This window comes from Geotrypetes seraphini, chromosome 5 (assembly GCF_902459505.1).
Source record: "Geotrypetes seraphini chromosome 5, aGeoSer1.1, whole genome shotgun sequence".
NCBI classification, from domain to species: Eukaryota; Metazoa; Chordata; class Amphibia; order Gymnophiona; family Dermophiidae; genus Geotrypetes; species Geotrypetes seraphini.
The window spans coordinates 75,333,180-75,349,873 of NC_047088.1; the positions used below are offsets into that span (position 1 = coordinate 75,333,180).

The 16,694-nt window shown below is 40.8% G+C and overlaps 1 protein-coding gene across 6 annotated transcripts in view; it reads right to left on the bottom strand.

Annotated features, from left to right (window-relative positions):
• Positions 1–16,694, bottom strand: part of DIAPH2 (diaphanous related formin 2) — a 1,499,255-nt gene that overhangs the window by 659,032 nt on the left and 823,529 nt on the right. For all 6 annotated transcript variants that reach the window (XM_033944799.1, XM_033944798.1, XM_033944797.1 and 3 more), the window contains one exon: positions 9,269–9,370. In XM_033944799.1, the coding sequence (XP_033800690.1) occupies positions 9,269–9,370 (102 nt within the window). The remainder of the gene's footprint in view (positions 1–9,268; positions 9,371–16,694) is intronic.

Genomic DNA, 16,694 nt, shown 5'->3' on the forward strand with positions numbered 1-16,694 from the left:
TAATAGAGTTTTATTTAGGCAGACTTTTAGCATTTATATACATATGTGTGCCCAAACATTCATGCATATAACTGGCATAAAAATATTAGCACCTAATGTATAGAATTAACTCCTGACTCATCAGGAACTCCTTAGGAAATTCAAAAGCCATGAAATAGGAGTTAAGGTTCCGCTATGGACTGAAAACTGGTTGCAAGATTGTATTCAGCTCTGGTTTCAAAAAAGATTATAGCGGAATTAGAAAACTTTTAAAGAAGAGCAGCCACAAATGATAAAGGGGATGAAACTCCTCTCATGTGAGGAAAGGCTAAAGATGTTAGGGCACTTCAGCTGAGGGGGAGGGGGGTATGATTGAGTTCTGCAAAATCCTGGAGACAGTGCATGCAAATAGATCTCATACATATTCATTGGGGAAATCCTGAAAACCCAACTGGATTGTGGCCCTCGTTTCTCACCCCTGGGCTAGGTGGAACATTGGTCTGAACCAGTGTGGTCACTCTTAATGTCTTATAAGCTTATATACATGTGCAAGTAGCCTATTCAGGCAAATTCTATATATGGCATTAACTAGAATGGCTTAGTGTGATTCTATAAAAGATATATGCACCTAATAGAATCACGCTAAGTGCCAGTTCATCACATAACTTTTAGGTGCACCCATTTAAGCCAAGAAATACCAGGCCTAAATGCCTTTGTACATTGATTAGGTATATTCTGCAACAGTGTGCCTAACATTTAAGAATGCCTATGATCCACCCGTGTCCCTCCCTTGGCCATGCCCCTTTTTAGATTTGCATACTGGAACTGGTGCACAATATTTTACAGAATACACCAACCAAATTGTGTGGGTAACTTTTAATTAGTGCCAATTAGAATCAATTATAAGGTGTTAATTGCCAGTTATTGGCACTGATTAGACTTGCTAAACAAATTGTGCACACAAATTGGCAGTGTACACAATTTGCACGCTCAACATAAGGCGCAATATACAGAATTTGGGGTTTAGTGATTACTGCCTAGAAGGAAAATATATGCCACAGCCCGATGGCTTTACTTTGTCGGTGAGTGTGTTCATAGGTGGAGCATAGAAGTATGAATGCAAATTAGAGAACAATATTATTTGCATGCATTCATTCTCACATTTAGGCATTGACTCTTATAGCAGCTACAGTACTGGTGTAAGTGATTGCATCTTCAATATAAATGTATTTTCAGCTACTTGTGCTAGTATTCTATAAATAAAACTAGGGCTCGGTTTCTCTAAACGGCACCTTGACATTTTGGCTCCTATGTTAAGGCTTCATTTAGAGAATATGGGCCTAGGTGGCTAGTTTACTTTGTACACTAGGCTCAAAATAATCACCATAACCAGCACTTTTATTAAACACCCTATTTTATAGAATTACATTCCATCACTATTAAGGTCCTTCCTTTTGGACTTTCCTCGGTTCACAAATTATTTACCAACTACTTTTTTATTCCATTCATGGACAATTGGCATGTACAGAAGCAGGCTGGAGCAACTCACGAGGCCTGCCACAAAAGGGGGGGCCTGCGGGGTCAGGGCAGGGAGAACAGGAGCCAATAGGGGAAGAAAGGGGTGGGGACACAGTGAGCGGCGGGCAATTAAATTAGGACTCTCCCGGCGCAGCCATCTTTTCAGCGGTGCGCCGGGAGGAAGAGGACACCTCCGCTGCCTCTGAGGACCTGCCTGCTCGTGCTCACCTGGATGGGTTGGCTCTGGATCGGGAGGACATGGTGTGCCGCTTCATTCCTACTTCCAAGGAAGAAGAGAAGGGCGCCATGGTGGTGCAGTGCTCCGGGAGAGAGATCGGCACCACCGGAGGGTGAGCATGAGGCAGGGCCAGTATGCAGCGGAGTGGGAGCCCTATCGGTAGTCAAGCACGCTGTGGTGCACTGCCATTGCAGCAAAATCAGACGGACGTTGCCGGCGTTCACATGGGGGGGGGGGGGGGGCGTGTATGCGTTAAGTCACTTGGGGAACTCAAACTCCGTGTTCGGTGAGTGGTGTGTGCTGAGGTTTTGTTCCTACCTCCCGCTGGCGGCATCCTCAGCCAGAAGACGATTTACCTTGACTCAGACTGCATTTTCTTGGGAGAAGGGGGGGGGGGGGTAGGTCATGGATAAGGTGATCCAGCTGAGGACTCCCCAATTTTGTGTACATTGCCTTACATTCCTTTGTATATTAGAAATACTAAAGATCTCAATTCATTTAAAATTAAGTTAAAAACATTCCTCTTTAAAGCTGCATTCAACTCTAAATTCTCAATCTTCCATGTAAATTTTAATTTCAATCTCCTATACCCAAACCCTAATGTTTTTACCCCCCCCCTTCAACCTTCTTTTTCTCCGCACTAGGAAACAAAAATTTTGTAACTTTTTCCCTCTCGTTCTCTCCAATTCATTCCAGTTTTGTATAACCTGTCAGTATTGTCAGTTTGAAATTGCTCTGTTTTATTTATTGTAGAAACTTTATTAATATTTTTAATGTTTTTACCCCAATTGTACATTTTATGTAATTCGCTTAGAAATATTAAGCGAACCATCAAATTTAAATAAAACTTGAAACTTGAAACTTGAAGACTCCTTAGAAAACACTGGTACATTATTCAAAATATTGAATAATTTTCTGACTAACAATTAATGATCACACATAAAAGAGAGAAAGATCTTAGAGATCTAGTGGTGCTGTGCATATCACTAAGTTGTTTGGGAACCCATCATGCCTAGACTTTCCTGTATTCTAAGTCATCATGCATTATGGCAAATGCAGATCCAGAGCTAATATCCAAATTTGCAGCCAATTAAGATACCGCTATCTGTCGGTCTTCTCTAATCACGGCATCTGCCCTATCAATGTGTTCTTGTGTATGTGATGTTGATGGGCGACTAGAACGCCCTTCATCAGTTACACCTGTTCTTCCCACTTCAAACTTTTTTACCCACTCATAAACCTTTTGCTGATTCATAGTGCTATGTTCTTACTGAGTCAATAGCCAATGGTGAATTTCCATAGGTTTCACTCCTTCTGTCCAAACAAAGCACACTACTGCATATTGTTCTTCAATGGTGCAATTTTGCAATGGAGCATCCATGTTTCTGATCTCGTGCCTGCCATACGACTACAGACCAAGTGCTGCACTGTACGTAGACAAACTATCCAACAGACACTGTATGAGTACATATATTGCATTTCACTAGCTTTGTTTTGGTTACTGCATAATTTAACAATTGTCTTTAATATTCACCCTCGTACTTAATGTTAAATTATATACTGTACCTATGTTCAGGATTAGGGTTACCATTCATTTGGATTAGGGTTACCATTCATCAGGATTAGGGTTACCATTCGTGTTTTTAGAGGACTGTCTGGGCACTCAGAGGGATTTCCAAAACCCGGCAGTTTGTCCAGGTTTTTGAAATCCTGACTTCAGAAGCTGCGCCTGGAAGCCTTTGCACATGTGTGACTGTTACCATGATTATGTCATATGCATGCATGCATGTTACGTCATAGCATCAATGTCCACACCTCCGCAAAGGCTTCTAAATGTGGCCTTTGAGCTTAGGGAGGTTTGTAGGGAGTGGGGCTGGGGGAGGAATGGGGCGGAGCTGGAGGCAGAATAGGGGGGCCGGGGCGGAATGACGCAAGGCCAGATGTCCTTTTTTCAAAGAGGAAATCCAGCAGCCCTATTCAGGATTGCGTGATTATGCAATGTAATATGGATCTGTGAAGTGTTCGTGCAACATGTAGTCCTCCTACATACAACAATTACCTTATATAAAGCCACTTTTTAGCTCGTCTTTATTAATTTACTAATTTTCTTTTTCTTTATTTTTAGCTGTATTTAAAGTTTTTAATGTGGTTTTCACTACCCAATTATGGTACCACGATTAGAATGGAAAACAGCCATCCTATGCATCATTACACTGACGCCTACCTCTAGGATGCCTAGCGATGCATAAATCCCCTTAAGACACCTCTTGGCATAATTCTTTAAAGGATGCCTAGTGGCTGATTGACAACCGTGCGCAGCGACACCTACAAGTTAGGCGCTGTTAATAGAATCAGTCCATGTCTAGAAAAAAAGCCACTGCAAAATCAAACAACTTAGATGGTGACCAAAATTCCCTAATATAGAAAAATAAATAGAATAAACTGGGTGAAACCTGACTAGATTCACTAAAAGATATGACTAACACTAAGCTATGTGACAGCAACTGGACCCAAATAGAACGGTTTAAAAAAACAAAACAAAACCAAAGCTGAAAAGTTAAAACTGAGGCAATCCCTGTGGGGGCAGTAGCGGGCAGGAAAGGAATATGCGCAGTAGGCCTACTCAAACACTTCTAGCAGTCTGCTAAAGTACAGCTTCCTGTGCCATTCTCTATCGGTGATGTCACTCCTAGGTGAGGCGTTATTAGTCTTACTTGTCTTCAGAGAAAATTCTATTCTCAGACTTTTCTACTGTAGAGCAGTTTCGAGATGGTGCTGTGCAGACAGATAATAGCAGTAGTTGAAGAGATGCTGTGGTTCTCATTTTTGTAGGGGGCAGGAGTAGGTTGTGTCACACCATAAGCAACAAGATCTTCTTAATATTTTTTGATGTGCTGCAGCTTAACATTTCAAAATCTGTATCTGTTGTTCAGTTTTTCCTACTGAGATGACAGCTGTGAGCTGAATGTCAGCCCAAAGAGAAGAAATAACTACGATTTATCTTCAAAACATAAAAGCATTTTCAAGATTGTATTGAGAAGTAATCCTTGCTTATGTGCAGTGTTCTCTCTCACCAACTATATCTATATGTTAAAGTGAATATACATGGGTAGGGCAGAGCAGTTTTATAATGGAATACCTAGAGGGAAAACAAGTACCCTCTTTAGACATTATTATATAAAGACAGAGGTGCAGCAAGGGAGGTCAGCGCCCGTGGCGGTGGTGCCCGGCATCACCGCGCTGTGCAACCCCCCCTCTTCCCCGCTGCTTGGGTGCCCCTCCACTCTTCCATGCCAGTTGCATGCTTCTGTGTACCTCTTGAAATGCTTGCCAGTGCGAGCAGCATCTTCCACCCGCTGCTCACGCCATTGGCTCCCTTCTGCCATGACGTCCTAGTCCCACCACTAAGAAGTGATGTCATAAGGGAGCTGATGCCAACATGAGCAGCAAGAAGAAGATGCTGTTCCAGCTATCAAGCAGTTAAAGAGGTATGGGGGGAGGTGCAGAGAGGAGGAGAGGTGCCAGTGTTCAGAGAAGATAAGATAGAGGTGTATAAAATAATGAGTAGAGTGGAACAGGCAGATGTGACTCACTTGTTTACTCTTTCCAAAAATACTAGGATTAGGGACTGCAAAGCTGATCTTTTGAAAATGTAAATTTGACCATGTGACCCCTTTGCTTCAGAGTCTTTATTGGCTCCCGGTTTATTTTAGAATTCAATTTAAATGCGCTTGTATTTCTTTTAAAATTATACATGGTATCTTTAATCCTCTTATTCCTTTATTTTGGAATGTTTACCGATTCTCCTTTGCAAGAGGTATCCAACAATTTAAACTCTCCCTTCCTTCTAAAAAAGGGATTAAAGGAGTCAAGATCTTCAGTCAATCTTTGGTCTTTAAACTCTCTCAACTCTGGAATGATCTCCCCTTTTTATTTTAAGGAGTTCCAGTTCATTTCAATTTTTCCATAAATCTTTAAAAACTACTCTATTTGCCAAACATTTTGAAAATTATTTTTTTTGAAATCTTGCTTTTATCTTCTATTTATCATTTGTAAATCATTCCCTGTTTATTTAATTGCTGTAAACCAAGTCGAACTTTCTCAGAATGATGACTTAGTATACAAAATTAAGCTTTAGTTTAGTTTAAAACAAGCCAGAGAAAATATTTCTTCACTCAACTTGTAATTGAACTGTGGAATTCATTGTCAGAGATTATGATACAAATCTTCGGTCTGTTTCAGTATAGCAACTCTTATGTTCTTATGGTATTCTAGGCTCTGAGAGAGCTTCAGGAACTGTGGATGTTTATGATACAAATTTTTTTTAACCTTCATGTGGAGTGGAGGAGCAGCAAAATGATTTAGAGCAGGGTATACAAATTCCAATTTACTTCTATCATTTCTTAAGAACTCTGAGCCCTCCAGGGCCAGAAAAAATACCTACTCTAACTAAATATACACTGCTTCAATAGATGGTATAAATGCTTGCACCGATTGCAAAAAAAAAGTTGTTTGTGTGCTCTTCAACATATGTATAAATAACCTGGAAATTGATACGACAAGCGAGGTGATTAAATTTGTGGACGATACAAAGTTATTCAGAGTATTGAAGACACAGAAGGATTGTGAAGATCTGCAACGTGACATAAACACGCTCGAGGAATGGGCCGTGACATGGCAAATGAGGTTTAACGTGGATAACTGCAAGGTGATGCATGTCAGTAACAAAAATCTTATTCACGAATACAGGATGTCTGGTGCAGAACTCAGAGAGACCCCCCCCCCCTCAGGAAAGAGACTTGGGAGTACTGGTAGACAAGTCAATGAAGCCATCCGCACAGAGCATGGCGGCGGTGAAAAGGGCAAACATAATGCTAGGAATGATTAAGAAGGGGATCACAATCAGGTCAGAGAAGGTTATCATGCCACTGTACTGGGCCATGGTATGTCCCCACCTGGAATACTGCATCAAGCATATGAAGAAGGACATTGTACTACTCAAAAGGGTCCAGAGAAGAGCGACTAAAATGGTTAAGGGGCTGGGGGAGTTGCCGTACAGTGAGAGATTAGAGAAACCTGGTCTCTTCTCCCTTGAAAAGAGGAGACTGAGAGGGGACATGATTGGAACATTCAAGATAATGAAGGGAATAGACTTTGTAGATAAAGACAGGTTGTTCACCCTCTCCAAGGTAGAAAGAACGAGAGGGCACTCTCTAAAGTTAAAAGGGGATGGATTCTGTACAAACGTATGGAAGTTCTTCTTCACCCACAGAGTGGTACAAATCTGGAACACTCTTCCAGGGGCTATTATAAAGGAAACACCCTCCAGGGATTCAAGACATAGATAAGTTCCTGCTGAACCAGAACGTACGCAGGTAAGGCTAGTCTCAATCATGGCACTGGTCTTTGACCTAAGGGCCACCACAGGAGTGGACTGCTGGGCACGATGAACCACTGGTCTGACCCAGCTGCAGCAATTCTTATGTATGCCCTGCACATGTATCTGGCCATCTACAGATGATGGGCCATTAAATTTAGGCATCATTTTATAGGAGCATGTAGCTGGAATACTGGCAAACATATGCACATATATGTCAGTATTATGGTCATTTACATGGGTTCTTGGCACCTAAATGCTGGCACCCTTCTTAGAAAATTACTTTCTTACGAGCCAACCCACTGATATCATTGCAGTTATGATGCAACTCTGCTAGATGATAGATCACACACTTCTGCCTAGCAGTGCCAGTCACTTCTAGCTTTCAGGCTTGAATCAGAAAAAAAATAGAGCCCACAGTTGAATCAATCACTATTATACAAAACTTGGTTTTCCTCTAGAACCGATATTGTGAAAAATATTTTATTAGAAGTGCTTATCAGCAGATCAAGAAACTGTGATAGAGTCACAAAGGAGCTGATATTCAAAGCAATTTAAGTGAGCAGGAGCCTAAGTGGGGATATTCAGCAGCACTTGATTTGATTTGATTTATTATATTTGATATATCACTAGCACATAAGTATTAAATGGTTTACAGTAGTAATACAATAGAAATGAGGGAGAATCCATCTCTGTCCCAGTGGGCTCACAGTCTAATTATAGTAGTTATAGAAGAAGAATTTAATTACATGTTAGAAAGATATGAAAGAAGGAGGAGAACTGTAGATACAACATGCGTACAAAAAGGCTGGGGTAAGGAAACTACAAAATATAGTAACAATGCATGAAGAAAAGAAAGAAAAGCAAAAGAGAAAGAAAATAGCATAAATTAATCAAACCCAGAAAAAAGTCAGATGAAATGAAAGAGAATTAAAAAATAAAATAAACCCAAGTCAAGTTCAGGCAGGGTCCAAGATCAAATTCAGCTGCTACTTAACTGGAGAGTGCCTCTGAATATCCCCGCAGACCGTCCAACTAAAAAGTAGGCAGGTCAGGAGCAGCACTGGGGAAGAACCCCAGGTTATGTGAGTCTCAGCAATATTCAGTACCAACACCCGTATAAGTAAGCAGCCTAATTTAGGACAGCTCAAAAGCTGTCCTAAATTAGGCCACTTAGCTATGAAGTTAGGCCGCTTAGCTATGGCACCCACATAACTTAAGAAAAAAAAAAAAAAAAACAACCAGCCCCGGAACCACCTTCCTATTCCCCACCCTTGACAATAACCTCTCTCTAGCCATTCAGGTGGTGGTCCAACAGCATAGTTGAGGGCAGGAGCGCAGTCCCCTTGCCCCTGTTCCTTGCAGTAGCTATTCAAAATGGCTGCTGCCTCATCTGCTTATTATATGTCTATACGCTATCCATGGGAATGTGCAAAGCAACATACACAACAAGTTAACAGAATAGTGGCTAGCACTTATGCTTGTACCTATCAATTTATGGCACCAATGATAAGAGTAAGAGCAGTTATACTATAAACTTGGTACAAAATTTGTGTCTGATGTTAGGCATATCTTATAAAATTGCCCCCTGAGTGCAGAGCCCAATATATTTTGGACACACTGATTATACCACTTTACTATGCCAGCTAACCTTTCTGAAAGGCCCCAGGGTGAGGGATGTGCAACCTACAAGCATGTTAATTCCTTCAGTCACAAGAAAAATAATCTTCTATACAACTGACAAAAACCAATAATGCTTGAGTGACCGGAAAGAAAGTCATCATTGACCCTGCATAAAGGAATACTTATGTGTTCTTTCCAAACATATTTTTGCAGCTTCATTATTTATCAACAGCACTTTGATGCCAATCAGCAGAGAGATACAAGATTTGATTTGTCTTTAAAATGTCTTCCACAGAAAAGGGCTGTTAAATTATACATCAAGAACAGGAATAAGTATGTCCTACATTAGCCTTTGAATAGTTTCAGTTCCTAATTTAGCCAAAGATTTATAACTAATATTAAGCTAAAACATATGTGCTGTCAATTTTCAATGCATATACTTTGGATTAAAAATATATACAGCATTGTTATGCCATTTTCTACTCAATCTTTGACAATTTCCAGTTTAGTTATATGCATGGTACAATACATACCACAACTCCAAACTGTTCTGGCTCACACAGGTCTTCATATTCACTCTTCAGTTGTGCCAAGGCATTGAGTTCCTTCTGCTCTGGAATGTTTTTCACCAGGCTCTGTAAAAAATACATGAATTTTTAGCTGTATGTTTTTTGACAGGAAAGTTCATATGTGTTAGCAAACAACCATAATTCTGTAGCAAATATGTGCAGAAAATATGCTCTCGCACAAGTTGTTATATTATAATATATCTTGAAACAAGCATAATCTATCAAAACCAATATCACAAATACAGTTGCAAAGACTCATCTAAAATCCTTTATTAAAATGACCATACACTAACATCCATTGTGAAAAGTGTCCTCCTGGCTGGACAGTAGGTTTGTCCAGAAAAACCTAAAGTTGGAAAAACTGTGGAAATTGAAGTTTTTCCCATGAATTTGGCTTGATCAGAAAATAATTGTTTAATCTTTTCCTATCGTAATAAATTTTACGTCACGCTGGTTCCAATCGTAATTATTTTAGCAAAGTTTTGTATTATTCACTGTTATTTATCATTTATGGCTATTGTAAACATAATGTAAATAAGTTATAAGTCTGCAAATTCAAATATTAAGTGTTCCTGGCTCTTTATTAGTCAATACAGACTGTTTATCCACGGTCTATGTCATTTTTGGAATGTCCCGTCATCCGGGACACACAATAGGAAAAGGTTAAAACCCATCCTGGAGTCCTTCAAAGCCACCAATTACATAAAGTTAAAATTTTCTTAAAATTTGATATTTTTTATTAATGGAACAAATTTATTGGTACTATAGCTATAACCTTTATGTTTTCACCCTCAACAATGTTAGACCATGGGAAGAGGGAGGGAAGGAGAGAGAGATGCAAAACCATGGGAGAGGAGAGAGACCATATGATGGGGGAAGGGGGAAGACAAAGATGTCTGACCATGGGAGAGTGATGAGATGGTGCATAGGGATAGAGGGGAAGGGGAAATAGAGGGAGGAGATGGTGCACAGCAATGGATGCAGCAGGGAAGAGATAAGAAGAAATGTTTCTTATGGATAAATGGGAATAGGGGAGAAGAAAGAGGAAGGAGATGATACACATGGATAGATGGGAAGGCAAGGACACAGACAGGAGGAACTGCAGCCAGAGACTGGGAAAGATAGTTTGAAAACCAAAATCACCAGGTAACAAAGGTAGAGAAAATTATTTTATTTTCAATTTAGTGCTTGAATTGTGTCAGTTTTGAGAAATTACATCTGCTGTCTATATTTTGCACTGTTCAGGAAGAAAGAAGTCTGTCTATGCTACTGAAAAAAGACTTCTGGGATAGGCCGACGGCAAGATGCTGATCTCGTCGACGCTGCCCGAAGATTCACAGGAGCCAGTTAAGAAGCCACTCAGCACCGAGTAGGAGCACCAAATCACGCTCCTGCTCATTGATGTTTAGCGGCAGAAGAATCCCAATTCAGTGGCAGCCGCCACCGACTGGATTAGAAGCGAGGCAGGAGCAGAGAAAGCGCGCTCCTGCCCGCTGCACCTCTGGACCACCAGGGATCATCACAGGAGGTATGGCAGGGCAGGGCAAAGCCAGTGCCAATTTTGGGGGAGGCCAGGGCCACCCCCCATGCCACCCCATTCCGATGCCTATAGCTGCAGCAATTCAAATTAAACCTGTCTAATAATCATCATTTAGTTAAGACCTTTCAGGGCTCCTGAATATAAAATAATTCTGGTGCTTAACAGGAAGACTAAATTGTTTTCCAGAAAATATCAGTCATCCATTAGTATTAGCTATATACCAGGGTAAGCAATGCCACTATGCAAAAAGTAATGCAACTGGAAACAAACTGCAGGAAATCAATGTGGGCTTATAAGGAAAATATCCATCACATCAGGAGACACAAATTATTCACGTGCAATGTTTCATATTTCTACAAGGAGCACACATTTACCTTATTCAATGAGCACTGAAGACAGTTTCATGAGTCCCTCAAGATCTGAAGAAGAAATACTGTGTTCGGAACAATTATTACTGAGTCCTCTCCATTAGTGCCTCATGAATAAGGGGTCAATATTCAAAGTGATTTAGATGAGCAGGAGAGGCTCATGCCTTTTTAAATCTCTTGTAGCCTGCTAACTGCTGTTACTTAGAGGCAATTAACTGGGAGGTAGTGCTGAATATTAGGACAAAACCAGCCATTTTGGAGATAGGCTGCACAAGTGCATTATGTGGGTGGAATTAAGGAGTAGCTGAGAGTTATGCAGATGCCAACGATATCTAGTGGTCATACCTGCAAAGTTAACCAGGCAACTAGGACCACATAAAATCCAATGCTAAATTTGCCTGTTCAGCTACTTGCAGTACTGGCACTGAATATCAGCCAGTATCTGCATAACTTCCAGTGCCAGCTGGCATATTTCCAATGTTCTCCCCCTCCCTCCCACCTCCTCCCCTATCAAAGCTCAGACTAGCCTAATTTTTTCCAGGTTCAGACCCCTCTCCTAACCTCTTGGATAAGAATACTCCACCCCCCCCCCCAACAACAACAACCTAACTTAACCTCACTGGCTGCATCTAGGAAATAAGTGTGTTATGCAGGTCCCAAGTGAATATAGTCCAGGACCCAGATAAGTCCTGGCAGCTAGCTCAGTAGGAATCAACCCTGGATATTCAATGCCGGTACCCAAATATGGCCACACACTGAATATCAGTGGCTTATTTGGCTAATGGTAGTAAATGTAAAAAAACACAAAACATAAAAATGCTGACCATTGCGGGCTGAATAATGATCAGTAATTTTGGTCTTTATATTTTTTGTCTCATGGTAAATGCTTAAGTATTTTATGTTATTTATACCTTTGACACTAACGATACTGTCAGGTACCGATGTGAACATATCAAAAGTAACTTTGTGGCTCTGGGACAGAAAGTGAAGCAGTCAGGTTTGCAGGTGGTATTCTCATCCATTCTCTCTGTCAAGGGTAAAGGCCAGGGTAGAGAAGCTTGAATCCTGGAGATGAATGTGTGGCTACTTGAATGGTGTTGTTGAGAGTGTTTTGGCTTCCTGGACCATGGAATGATTTTCCAAGGGCTGCTGAGCAAGGATGGTGTGCATCTATCAAAGAAGGGAAGACATGTCTTTGGAATCAGGCTGGCTAATCTACTGAAGAGGACTTTAAACTAGAAGCAATGAGGCAGGGTGATCAAAGCCCCTGGGTGAGTATAAGCTCTCGGGTAAGTAAATCGCTGAATACACGGATGGGAAACGGGGCAATGTCTGGAAAGCAGTATACACTATACTAATGCTCAGAGTACGGGAAACAAGATTCTAGATCTAGAAGCTGTGACGGAAGAAAATGAATTGAATATAGTGGTGATCACAGACGTGGTTCACAGAGAACCATGACTGGGATGTAGTTATACCGGACTATAATCTGTTCAAGAAAGACAGGGTAGGAAGAAAAGGAGGGGGAATAACGTTATATGTTAAAGATTATATTAAAGCCACACAATTGCAGGATCTGCAGGGCAAGGAAGAGGCATTGTGGATCAATTTGGAAAGAGGTAATAATAATAACTTTATTTTTCTATACCGCCAGCACCCAAAACGTTCTAGGCGGTTCACAGAATGAAGAGTACTGGACATTCCAGTGATGATACAAAGCACACAGAAAAGTAGTACATTATTTCAATAGTGAAAAATTCAATAAGAAACTATGACATAGTCATCAATCAAGTAACAGATTTTTTGAACAAATAGGTCTTAACCAATTTTCTAAAGGTGCAGTAAGATGCAGATTGTTGAATCAGGTCATCTAACCATGCTTGAACTTTACCTGCTTGATAAGCCAAAGATCAATCAAAATATTTTTTATAACGGCAATTTTTGGGATTAGGAAAAGTAAATAAACCAGTACGCTGAATAGGCCTAGTCGAAATTCAAATTGAGAGAGAAGATATAGCGGAGCTAATCCAAATAACATCTTATAGCAAATACAAGCATTGAAAAGTACTCTTGCTTCCGTTGGCAACCAGTGCAGCTGATGGTAGTAAGGGCTGACATGCTCCTGTTTTTTTAATCCGAAAATTAAATGGACCGCTGCATTTTGGATTAGCCTTAATCTTCCTAAAACAGTTTTATAAGCTCCCAAATAGATTATATTGCAATAGTCAAGAATAGATAAAATTAATGCTTGAACTAGAAATCTGAAACACGTAGGGTCAAAGTATTTTTTGATGGAACTCAACTTCCATAATGCAAAGAAACATTTTTTTTTACAAGCATATCAGTATGCTCCCCCAGGGTTAAATAGCGGTCGAGTATGATTCCTAAAATTTTAAGAGACAAAGCTATTGGATATTCTTGTCCTCTTAAACAGAGAGTATGATATACAGGCCTCCTTCTATTATGTGCAAGTTCTGAGTACCCTTTACTCTGTTATGTTATGTGTGTACTGGTTTGCTGAATAAAGAAATATTATATGTAAAAAAAAATAAAATACAGGCATTTACTTGTGTATATGAGCACCTACATGAGGAAGTGCTAGCATGGTATCTAAGTGCTATACTGCAAATATCTGCTTTACTTACACCAAGCATATTTGCAAGGGGGCATATGCAGGAGTGAAGAATGAGTGATATATAGACAGGGATCCCACTAATGCATGTGTAACACAAAGAATACTGAAATATATATACATCTCTGATGCCCTTAAGACACAAACCTATATACATTCCAGCTCTATGGCTGGCATTAAGTGAGAACACCAAACTGTTAGGCACATTAATACCCAGTCACACTAGTAGTCTGTGATGGAAAGTAGGTGCCTATTTTTCATTACAGAAAAAAAACTCCTACCCATGTCCTTTAGGCACCTAATAGGAGGCTCCCAGTTACAGAATTGTCCCTTTTAACTCTGCACTGTGAGAACGGCACTATAATTATCTTAATGAAGTGCTCTTTAATTCCAAAAGCAATGCAAATGACATTAAAAACCACTCAATGTGAAATCACAAATGAACAAAATCAAGTGAAAGCAACAGATGTACTAGCCTTCATAACAATAGGCTTGTATTTATTTTAACACCCCACTGGTACTTCTGTTGCTTATTTTCATGCATTAGTGTTTCCATAGCAATTTAGGACAAAACACTGGCTCAGTATAGAAAGAATAATCTAACAATGGTCATTTTCCAAGCCAACTTCAATTTCCAGGAGATTGAGACATTTTAATACTAAGTTCATAATGCATGCAAAGCATATTGTAATGGCTGAGTGATATGCTCCCAACTGTGTCTTAATGCTATATTTTTATTTTATATTGAGTCTAAAGGAAGACCTTGATCGAGGACAAAGCCAGCAAGGACCATTAACCACTTATGCAGTGGTCTCCATGGAAACCAATCTTGCCTATTTTGATCAGTGAAAACAAAAATCCTCAAAATTAATAAACTTTTAATAGTTCATATATGCAATATCATTTTAATGATAACGTAGCATTAAACAAGTGATGCCCTAAGAGTCTATTTTAGGGTTTCACTCTGAGAGACTAAGCAAGGAATTCATAAATAGGTGCCAAGTGCTTTGATGCACACTAATGACTAGCATGTGCTAGATGCCAAGATGCCTATAGGAATATAATGGATGTCTTAGCGTTTAGTGCTTGTTAACATAGGGAGCGCTAAATTGTTTTCCTCCCGTTAATAAATTCCCCTCTAATGACTCCAGAAAAAGGAGGACAAATTGAAACATCCAGGTTTTACTTCCATTTAAAACCCAGATGTCTCAATCTGTCTTCTTTACTTCCATTGCTTTCAGTAGAAGTAAAACTGGGATGTCTCAATCTGTCCTTTTCTGGAGCCATATGGTAACCCTCCCCTAAGCATCATTTTGTACAAGCATCTAGGTCAGAAAATCAAAATCCATATATTCAGAATTTTCTAGATATGTTACTTCAGATTCTGCCTATAATGAAGCCTTTTGGAGGAGTGTGTGGCTTAATGGTTGGAGCTTCAGCCTCAGCACCCTGGGGTTGTGGGTTCAAACCCCGTGCTGCTCCTTCTGACCCTAGGCAAGTCACTCAGTCCTCCATAGCCCCAGGTACGTTAGATAGATTGTGAGCCCACTAGGACAGATAGGGAAAATGCTTGAGTACCTGATTGTAAAACTGCTTAGATAACCTTGATAGGTGGTGTATAAAAACCTAATAAACTTGAAACTATATATAACTAGTCTTTAAGCCCATTACATTAACAGGTGCTAGAATAGATGTTTGTGTCAGTCTGTCTTTCTTTCTTTCTCTCTCTCTCTCTCCTTGGCTGCTGTCTGTCTTTCTTTCTCTCTCTTTCCTCGGCTGTCCACCACCACCACCCCTTGCCTGCTCCCCCTGTCCAGCAGTAGCCCTTATACCTTCCTTTTACCTCCCCCCTGTCCAGTAGAACCCCTTCACTGCTCCCCCTGTCCAGCAGCAGCCCTTCTCCCTTCCTTTTACCCCCCCCCTTGTCCAGCAGCACCCCTTCCCTGCTCCCCCTGTCCAGTAGTACCCTTTCTTCTTTCCCTGCTCCCCCTGTCCAGCATCCGCTAGCCCGGGCAGCCTCAGGGCTTTTGCTAGGCCGGCCCACCTCGCATTATCAAAGTGGGCCGGCCTAGCAAATGCCCCGCGGCTGCAAGATGAAATTGTGGCTGCTGCGTTTGCTGGTCCGGCGGTGAGAAGAGGCGTCCCGGCAGCAGCAACACAGGAAATCAGCCGGCATTGAAGATTGGGGCAAAAGGCAGGTAGTGCGCATGTGCAGCACTGAATCACACATCACGGCGGCAGGGATCACGGCATCGTAAGTGCGCATGTGCATTTAGGGTTTTATTATAGAGGATGATGTGCAGCAGTATATGAGTATTTGGCAGCACATCCAAGAAACAGTCATTTTACAAAACAAACATAAAACATATGCAAATTAGAGCATCTGCACACAGAGTATTACACATGGAATTGGCAGGACTTCCACACAGAGTATTACACATGGAACTGGCAGGACTTCCAGATTCCTCACTCTAACATCCTCATTCAATCTTCAGCTGTTCTCTACCATTCTAAGCACCAGAATGGTCACTGCCTTGACCTTGGTTTCACCTCCAACTGCTCTATCACCAATTTGTGCACCTCAACTCTTCCCCTCTCAGACCATCATCTGATAGCATTCACAATTCATCACCCTCCTGCCCCAGACCTGGTCAATCACTACCAATACATTTAGGGACCTTCAGGCTATTGACCCCGGAACCCTCTCCACCAATGTCTCATCCCTCCCTTCGACTACTATGTTATACAAGTCTATCTTCTCCTATAATACTATTCTCTCCTCTGCTCTAGTCACCATTTTATGCTCTGTAAGGCATGCCAAACCCCAGCACTGGCTGACCTCCAATATCC